Below are 9859 nucleotides of genomic sequence, written 5' to 3' on the forward strand. Positions count from 1 at the left end.
GGCTCCCCCCCGGGTGAAAGGATTTATCTTGTCGTTCTCTATAGAACAATTCCCTTCGGCTGCAGTATTCACGCCACGATATGGTGAGGCTACTGCTGCTGTTTTAGGTGTATGTGTAGGTTTGTATGTGTGCGTTTGAGTATATTTGACGTTAGGCGAACCGTTGCCCCCCCCAGAATACGAGGGGCGGCCTGAAGCCCTGATTATGGTCGGCTGCGACGGCATATCCAAAGCTCCAGGGAGGGATTCTCCAGCACTGCCTGCAGCGCTGGTACCCTCCTGGGGTAGTTTCTTTTTTTGATCCGCTTTATTCATGTTTTGCACTTTTCCTTTTAATCCCTCCTTCCCTCCAATAGTGCTCAGTCGAGGGTTTCTAAAAACCGCCTGATTTTCGGCGTTTTGATCTACTCTCCAGTCATTTTTGGGACTATTTAGGTCCCAAGGCTCGCTGCAGCCTCATTCAGCCGGTTTCCCAGCTGAGTATGTGGTTATCCCGCCACTGCTCGGTCGCCAGAGCCTCGTCTGTTGTCCAGCAGGGAGCACCACGGCAACCAGTTGGTTGTCGCCGCCGTTAGGCGCGTGCAGGTGAGGTTGACGTTTGGATCGGTTAAGATGTTGGTTACCGTTCATCCCTTGCCCCCCACCTACCTACTACCTAAATAATATGGTAGGTCTGTATAGGTTTCCGTCTTTCAGTTATAGATTAGATACTCTATGGGTGGGCACCACAGAGTAGGTACTTTGAGAACCCAGAGCCGTAAAACCAGTTTAAAAAAAACAAAGGCAATTAGGCAAGGAACCACAGACCATGAATAACATGAACATTTCTGGTCTTTGCACAAGGAACGTACAACCACAGAGTACATACTACATTGTAGTTACACCACGGCCCAATAAGGAAAAGGAATAAAATAAAATATTGGATTAATTACAAAGAACTTTGTAGACTTTGTAAATATAAGCTGCCTGTTGCCAGTTCTGCCAATGCTTGTTATTTCCACTTATTTCATTATTTACTCAGAAAATGCTGTGATTTGCTGTTAGTCACAAGCAAGCGTCTGATGCCACCATTGTTTTTGGAAGCGCCCCGTCCACGCCACAAGGCGAAACAATAAGCTTCGAAAATGCGGTGCTGTGTGCCTTTCTGCAAAAATACTTCGGACAATGTATCAGAGGGAGCAGGGAAGGGGATTAGTTTTCATGGGTGAGTACCCTAAGTATACCTGTTCTGTTTGAGTAGACCCGTAAATCGTAGCCGTGGTCGAGTTCTCACTTGTCAACCTGTACGGTTGAGTTGGGTAAGGCTGTTAGGAGTTTATATTTTAAAGAGCAACCGCCGAGTTTCTTGCTGGTTCTTCTCGGTAGGAAAGGCATTCCGAACCAGTGGTAGATGCTTTTGACGATTCAAAAGAACTTGTAAAAGTCTAATTGAATAAAAATATTTTGAATTTTAATTTTTGAATTTTGAAAGTCAGTTCTGTGCTGACTGCTCTCTTTGAGCAAGTCTAAGCAGTAGTCAGTACAGATCAGCTAGTCACGCTGGTGCTCATTGAAACACTGCAGTCCACTTGCAGCAAAGCCAGAGCTTTTGTGGAGCTATCAATTTATCAAGTGTGTGTCTGTGTGTGGGACCTATTTGAATTATAACTGACTAGCTGATGCCCGCGACTTCGTCCGCGTGGATTTAGGTTTTCAAAATCCCGTGTGAACTCTTTGATTTTCCGGGATAAAAAGTAGCCTATGTGCTAATCCTGGATATTATTTATCTCCATTCCAAATTTCAGCCAAATCTGTCCAGTAGTTTTTGCGTGAAGGAGTAACAAACATACACACACACACACACACACACACACACACATACAAACTTTCGCCTTTATAAATATAACTGATCACTGTATAAAACATGAGTATATGTGGTTCTACTGTGTAAAGCAAATTACTATGGTACAGGTTGGTTATGAGTATGACGTATAACATAAAAGGTAATTTGCAGTTTCCCCAATGAAGTGCATCTCCGTGAAGCTTGGCTCAGAGCCCTCGGCAAACAAGACAATCTACCAGACTCTGCTTTGGTCTGCTCACAGCATTTTCTTCATGATGACATTTATGAAACAGAAAGTGGCTTACGGCGAATTGTTACTGGTGCTATTCCTTCAATGGTGCAGGTAACTCTTAATGTCATGTTATGTATTGTAAGTAAATCAAAAGTAACTCAATCAGATCAAGTGTGGCTGAGAAGGAGCTAAGATTTATTGGATTTGAATTTGCTTTTTTTTTCTAACCTGTTGCAGCATTGTATGGAAACTGTGTGCCTAGTGGGAGATTTTTAACCTATTCGATCGCGTAATTAAGTTAACTGCGTTTTGTATGGAATTGAAACAGCGCCATCTAGTGACAAGAAGATGGCGCTGTTTCAATTCCATACAAAACGCAGTTAACTTTTACGCGATCGAATAGGTTAAAAATCTCCCACTAGGCACCCTGAAGTGTAGAAGTAACTAGTATTATATTTACAGGTTTGCATGATATGTCTAGACACTGACAGCAAGCTGTTTCTAATGAATAAACATAAATTAGACGAAGCATATGAAAAATTAACCCGATATCCTGTAAGTTGTTAAGCTATGATGTTATTATGTATTGTATACACACATAGCATAGAGCTATGTATATTTAAGTTGAAGTCCTTTTTCTTTCTGGGCTGGTGTGCGTAAGTTGAATCCCTATGTTGAACCTACCTCGATGCACACTGTCAATGCTGCAAATGTCAAACACACTCCAACAATACATGGTATATATATCTTTTAACTTTTATTTATTGTTAAAATTTTATTACTTTACATACAGCTGATGCTACATATTCTTTTTTTTTTGTTATAGGTTATTTAATTGCCTGAAATAAAATTTATTTATTTATTAACCCCTGACCCAAAAAGAGGGGTGTTATAAGTTTGATGTGTGATCTGTGTATCTGTCTGTAGCACTGTAGCGCCTAAACTAATGAACCAATTTTAATTTACATAGTTTTTTTTTTGTTTGAAACACAGAAAACCGTGGTTTGAAAGGTACTTGATCGAGAGTGTTCTTAGCTATAATAATCCAAGAAAATCGGTTCAGCCGTTTGAAAGTTATCAGCTCTTTTCTAATTAATGTAACCTTCACTTGTTGGGGGTGTTATAAATTTTTAATTTACACTTGTTGTTGATTTATTACCTTACTAGCTGATGCCCGAGACTTCGTTCGCGTGGATGTAGGTTTTTTAAAATTCCCGTGGGAACTCTTAAATGATTTTCCGGGATAAAAAGTAGCCTATGTGCTAATCCAGGGTATAATCTATCTACATTCTAAATTTCAGCCCAATCCGTCCAGTAGTTTTTGCGTGAAGGAGTAACAAACACACACACACACACACACACACACACACACACACACACACACACACACACACACACACACACACACAAACTTTCTCCTTTATAATATTAGTGTGATGTGTTGTTTCAGCTGTGTGATCAAGGAAACCTAAAACAGGCACTTTGTGTACAATGTGCTCAGAGATTGAGAAACTTTAGTAGATTTAGAGATCAAAGTCTGAAAGCTCGTGCACTGATGATGGACTTAATTGAAAAACATGAATTAGTGAGTACTTAATATCATCATCATCATCATCATCAGCCTGTGGACGTCCACAGTTGGACATAGGGCTTCCCTAAAGAGTACTTAATATATATGAACTTTATAGTTTATACTATGACATCAACATCTTTCACTACACTTGATTTAGTTTTAAAACGAAATTATATTTGCATGCATAGTTGTGATTAATATAATAGTAATTATTGAGTTTCTAAGACTTTTAAGACTATTTAATTTTACAGCTATTTTTTAACCAGACAAACTAGAATTGTAATGATAACTACTCAGACTAGATAATTATTATAAGATAATATTTTTAATGTTAATACAGTGTATTGATGGTTTATGATATGAAATAAATAAATATGAACTTATTAATTCCATCTTTGCTTTTGAAGTTGTATTATTTCTAATATATCATTGGACTGTACACATTGAATATTTAACTTGTCTCTCAACAGATAACAAAACGACATATCAAAATGATAAACCGCACCAAACACCAACTAAAGATTAATATGGTGTTGACAACGCTAGGACCTGACCACTGCGACTTACACATACTAGAACACCCCTTAGAAGACAAACAAATTGAATTACAAGAAACAGACCACCAAGTTCTAGTAAAAACTGAAGGAAGCGATGACTCTATGTCGGTTGATGAGGACATTGATGTAAATGAAGATGACAATAATGCCATAGATGAGTTTGTGACTTCTAATGATGAAAACATATCCGACTACAGCATTATGGTGGAAACAAGAGCAATGGATGAAGCACTTTACAAAGCTCTCAAGATGAAAAATATGAGTGCAAATCTCGAGGTGAGATAGTTTCAACTATATTTCTACTCACTTATTCAGTTTCTTTTTTTTTTCTCGTCTGGCTTTATGGCCAATGTCAAGTTTGTAGTTATTTACAAGTTAGGGAAACTATATGTATAAGTATGGACTTCGTCTGTGCCGGTATCCGCCGACATACACGCGGCGCTTAGAGCGCTTCTCAGTCAGTTCCACCACCAATAAACACCAGCAGAACACAGAAACCGGCCACTTCTAACAAAAAAACACTCCAAAAAGTCACAACACGCGCGCCAGCAAACGCCACCACAGACGAAGTCTATTCAGTTTCTACTAGATAGAAACTATTTCCACTATTAAACACTTTCATTAACTTGATAAGTTCATTATATATTTTTTTTGTAAAGAATATCAGCCTCTTTCCCCTCCAACTAAGCGTTAAGCTTGTGCTAGGAGTGGGTACGACAATAGTGCAACGGGTGGGGTTTGAACCGCCGACCTTTCGGATATCAGGCCGCTCCTATAACCGTTGAGCTATTGAGGCTAGCTTGTTTACTAGTGGAGGGGAGTGAATTTTAGAAATAAAAATTTCTTTAGATGGAAAAAGATCTTGTATCGCAAGCAAAATTCATTCAGCTGGCCTATCTCATGATGAGGTGCAGTTAGAGGGAAAGGTGACACGCACAGAAGAGTTGTTTCCATCATCTGTGGAGATAGCACTATGTTAGGCTCCACCCGCCAACGAGCTATCGCTTCGATGAAGCGGGAATCTTTTGCCAGCTCATTAAAAAAATTTTAGTCCCTCGCGTTAAGGTTACATGAACTAATTTTTTTTTGTATTTGGCAGAACAATGGCTGTGATGCTGAATGTAACACCGTCCATGTATGCAAGCCTCGTACAGCTGTGAGCTCTAGCTCTGCACACTCTTCACTCATCACTGAAAACGAGTCAGTATACCTGCCAGTACCAATAACATTTAGTTCAAGTTAGAGTGGTTATGTGCTCATCTGATCCAAGTTTTCTGTCTACCCACATTAAATTATAGTTTTATTTTTATTGTATAGCTATAATAAGTTAACTCAGTGCCCGGTAAAATCAACTGTGGTTTTTGTGGCGCTGATTGTAACAATAACTATCTGTATATTTTTAAGTTAATAAATATAAATAAAAAAATAAAAACTCGGACCGAACTCGGATATTGCTTACGCACTAATCTGATCTCTGATCCAAATCCAAGCTATTCAGTGGACATCTTTGACATAATATCTACGTCATACATCCGATTCGAATCCGAGACACATCCGAGATATTCTCTCGGATGACAGAGAGAACTCGGATGATGGATGTCGGAGCTAGTGCGTAAGCTACCATACAAATAGTTATATGACTACTTCGGAACGTATTTTTACGGATTCGGATCAGATGCAGTGCGTAATCGCACTTACAGTTAGAATACACGCATACTTGTATCAGAAATTATAATACTCTCCTTCTCTCTAACCTGTGTGCCTAGTGGGAGATTTTTAACCTATTCGATCGCGTAAAAGTTAACTGCGTTTTGTATGGAATTGAAACAACGCCATCTAGTGACAAGAAGATGGCGCTGTTTCAATTTGTATGGAATTGAAACAGCGCCATCTAGTGACAAGAAGATGGCGCTGTTTCAATTCCATACAAAACGCAGTTAACTTTTACGCGATCGAATAGGTTAGAAATCTCCCACTAGGCACACTGTTGTAACTTCACTTGCTGGCTAGTGGCTTCTCAGTACAATCTAGATACATTCTGATTATTTCACAGGCAAGGAGGCCCCAACCCTTCGGCACAGTCTCCTCAGACCTCAGGTAAGATACAACGTGACTTCGTACGTATGGATTTAGGTTTTTAAAAAATCCCGTTGATTTTTCGCGATAACAAGGGTAACCCCCGACAAGTGAAGATTACAGTAACTAGAAAAGTGCTGATAACTTTCAAACGGCTGAACCGATTTTCTTGGATTATAGCTAAAAACAATCTCGATCAAGCCACCTTTCAAACAAAAAAAAACTAAATTAAAATCGTTACATTAGTTTAGGAGCTACGATGCCACAGACAGATACATATAGTATGTCACTCTAGAGGTATTTAACTATACTAAAAATACTATACAAAATATCACGTCGAAGGACAAACCAACAGAGCATTAAACCAACAAAGAAATATTATGTCGCTGCACACGAAAATCCCGCAATGTGGAAAATCACAAGTTTTCAAGAGACTTTTAAACAATTTTTTTTGAAAAAAATTTGATTAACTTTTATATCATCAGTCAATCACACAGCTAAAAAAAGATTCCGACGAATTGAGAACCTCTTCCTTTTTTTTAAGTCGGTTAAAAAGATTACCTCTTGAACTAGCACACATGCTAAAGAACGGGTTTTACATGTACCTACACACACCTTTGTAAACCCGACCCAAAAAGAGGGGTATTATAAGTTTGACGTGAGTATCTGTGTATCTGTCTGTGGCATCGTAGTTCCTAAACTAAGGAACCGATTTTAATTTAGTTTTTTTTGTTTGAAAGGTGGCTTGATCGAGAGTGTTCTTAGCTATAATCCAAGAAAATCGGTTCAGCCGTTTGAAAGTTATCAGCTCTTTTCTTTCTAGTTACTGTAACCTTGACTTGTCAGGGGTGTTATAAATTTTTAATTTACATTTGTAAAACAAAACAAAATGATGTAAAAAATGAAAATCCTAAAAAAATACATACCGGATTTCGCATGTGCAGTGACGATTTATAATATGGGTAGTGATTTTACATTTTTCACATACAAGGAAATAGTTAAAATGTTTAATTTCAGTTGTTCCCGTGGCCGCGAGTCTAGCGACAAGAAACAAAATAAAAGTGCATCCAACTGAAGAAGCTGATACATCCATCAACAAATTAACAGATTGTGTTGTCAAATTATATGACATTTTCTCTAAGAAAGTTGTACCAAGACGAGATGAAAAAGCTGTAAGGTCCTGTGAAAGTCAAAACATTACATCTAAAGATACCCGTTATCAGGCAACAAGCCTGGATGAAGTCTCTACAACAGAATATGTTGAACCAGTCGCTGAAGCAGTTCCTGTAACTGTAACGGAAACTGTACAAAGTAAAACTGATTGTTTGAAGAATGTACAATTTGCATTACAAAATAGTTCAAACACTGGGGTAAGAAATTGCATTTGTGATATTTGTCAAAAAATATATACACGAAAAGGTCTCTTAGTTAAACACATAAAGACTCATGGTGAAGTAAGACGGTTCACTTGCAAAATTTGCCAGTACAAGTGTAAATATCAAAGTGCCTTGAAGAGGCATATGCGAACTCATGCTAGTGAAAACCCGTTCGATTACAAATGTTCTCTAAGTGGTAATTTAGTGAGGCACATGAGAACCCACACTGGAATAAAACCTGTCTCGTGTAAGTTATGCGATTATAAATGTTCTCGAAATAGCGATTTAGTGTTGCACATGAGAACCCATACTGGTATTAAGCCTTTCTCGTGTGAGTTATGCGATTATAAATGTTCTCTAAGAGGTAATTTAGTGAGGCACATGAGTACCCATACTGGGATAAAACCTTTCTCGTGTGAGTTATGCGATTATAAATGTACAACAAATGGTGCACTAGTGGCGCACATAAGAACCCATACTGGAATAAAACCTGTCTCGTGTAAGTTATGCGATTATAAATGTTCTCGAAATAGCGATTTAGTGTTGCACATGAGAACCCATACTGGTATTAAGCCTTTCTCGTGTGAGTTATGCGATTATAAATGTTCTCTAAGAGGTAATTTAGTGAGGCACATGAGTACCCATACTGGGATAAAACCTTTCTCGTGTGAGTTATGCGATTATAAATGTACAACAAATGGTGCACTAGTGGCGCACATAAGAACCCATACTGGAATAAAACCTGTCTCGTGTAAGTTATGCGATTATAAATGTTCTCGAAATAGCAATTTAGTGTTGCACATGAGAACCCATACTGGTATTAAGCCTTTCTCGTGTGAGTTATGCGATTATAAATGTTCTCTAAGTGGTAATTTAGTGAGGCACATGAGAACCCATACTGGGATAAAACCTTTCTCGTGTGAGTTATGCGATTATAAATGTACAACAAATGGTGCACTAGTGGCGCACATGAGAACCCATACTGGAATAAAACCTGTCTTGTGTAAGTTATGCGATTATAAATGTTCTCAAAATAGCTATTTAGTGAGGCACATGATAACCCATACTGGGATAAAACCTTTCTCGTGTGAGTTATGCGATTATAAATGTTCTCTAAGAGGTAATTTAGTGAGGCACATGATAACCCATACTGGGATAAAACCTTTCTCGTGTGAGTTATGCGATTATAAATGTTCTCGAAATGAAAGTTTAGTGTCGCACTTGAGAACCCACACTGGTTTAAAGCCTTTCTCGTGTGAGTTATGCGATTATAAATGTTCTCATAGTGGTAGTTTAGTGACGCACATGAGTACCCATACTGGTATTAAGCCTTTCTCGTGTGAGTTATGCGATTATAAATGTTCTCGAAATAGCAATTTAGTGGCGCACATGAGAACCCATACTGGTATTAAGCCTTTCTCGTGTGAGTTATGCAATCACAAATGTACAACAAAAAGTGGATTAGTGGTGCACATGAGAACCCACACTGGTGTAAAACCTTACTCGTGTGAGTTATGCAATTACAAATGTACAACAAATGGTGCACTAGTGGCGCACTTGAGAACCCATACTGGAATAAAACCTGTCTCGTGTAAGTTATGCGATTATAAATGTTCTCAAAATAGCCATTTAGTGTTGCACATGAGAACCCATACTGGAATAAAACCTTTCTCGTGTGAGTTATGCGATTATAAATGTTCTCTAAGTGGTAATTTAGTGAGGCACATGAGAACCCATACTGCGATAAAACCTTTCTCGTGTGAGTTATGCGATTATAAATGTTCTCGAAATGAAAGTTTAGTGTCGCACTTGAGAACCCACACTGGTTTAAAGCCTTTCTCGTGTGAGTTATGCGATTATAAATCTTCTCGAAGTGGTAATTTAGTGACGCACATGAGAACCCATACTGGGATAAAACCTTTCTCGTGTGAGTTATGCGATTATAAATGTTCTCTAAGTGGTAATTTAGCAAAGCACATGAGAACCCATACTGGGATAAAACCTTTCTCGTGTGGGTTATGCGATTATAAATGTTCTGTAAGTGGTAATTTAGTGACGCACATGAGAACTCATACTGGAATAAAACCTGTCTCGTGTAAGTTATGCGATTATAAATGTTCTCAAAATAGCCATTTAGTGTTGCACATGAGAACCCATACTGGGATAAAACCTTTCTCGTGTGAGTTATGCGATTATAAATGTTCTCTAAGGGGTAATTTAGTG

At 38.4% G+C, this 9859-nt stretch overlaps 1 protein-coding gene across 1 annotated transcript in view; it reads left to right on the forward strand.

Moving 5' to 3' along the window:
• The first annotated feature begins 862 nt into the window (after nucleotides 1–862).
• LOC123877528 (zinc finger protein 568-like) overlaps nucleotides 863–9859 on the forward strand; it is a 10122-nt gene continuing 1125 nt past the window's right edge. Inside the window, exons 1-9 of the mRNA XM_045924331.1 lie at nucleotides 863–1204; nucleotides 1994–2165; nucleotides 2517–2609; nucleotides 3505–3639; nucleotides 4098–4460; nucleotides 5284–5384; nucleotides 6238–6281; nucleotides 7278–7776; nucleotides 7846–9856. Coding sequence (XP_045780287.1) covers nucleotides 1125–1204; nucleotides 1994–2165; nucleotides 2517–2609; nucleotides 3505–3639; nucleotides 4098–4460; nucleotides 5284–5384; nucleotides 6238–6281; nucleotides 7278–7776; nucleotides 7846–9856 — 3498 coding nt within the window. The 5' untranslated portion in view covers nucleotides 863–1124. The remainder of the gene's footprint in view (nucleotides 1205–1993; nucleotides 2166–2516; nucleotides 2610–3504; nucleotides 3640–4097; nucleotides 4461–5283; nucleotides 5385–6237; nucleotides 6282–7277; nucleotides 7777–7845; nucleotides 9857–9859) is intronic.

The sequence above is a fragment of the Maniola jurtina genome, chromosome 24 (assembly GCF_905333055.1).
Source record: "Maniola jurtina chromosome 24, ilManJurt1.1, whole genome shotgun sequence".
In the NCBI taxonomy this organism is placed as follows: Eukaryota; Metazoa; Arthropoda; class Insecta; order Lepidoptera; family Nymphalidae; genus Maniola; species Maniola jurtina.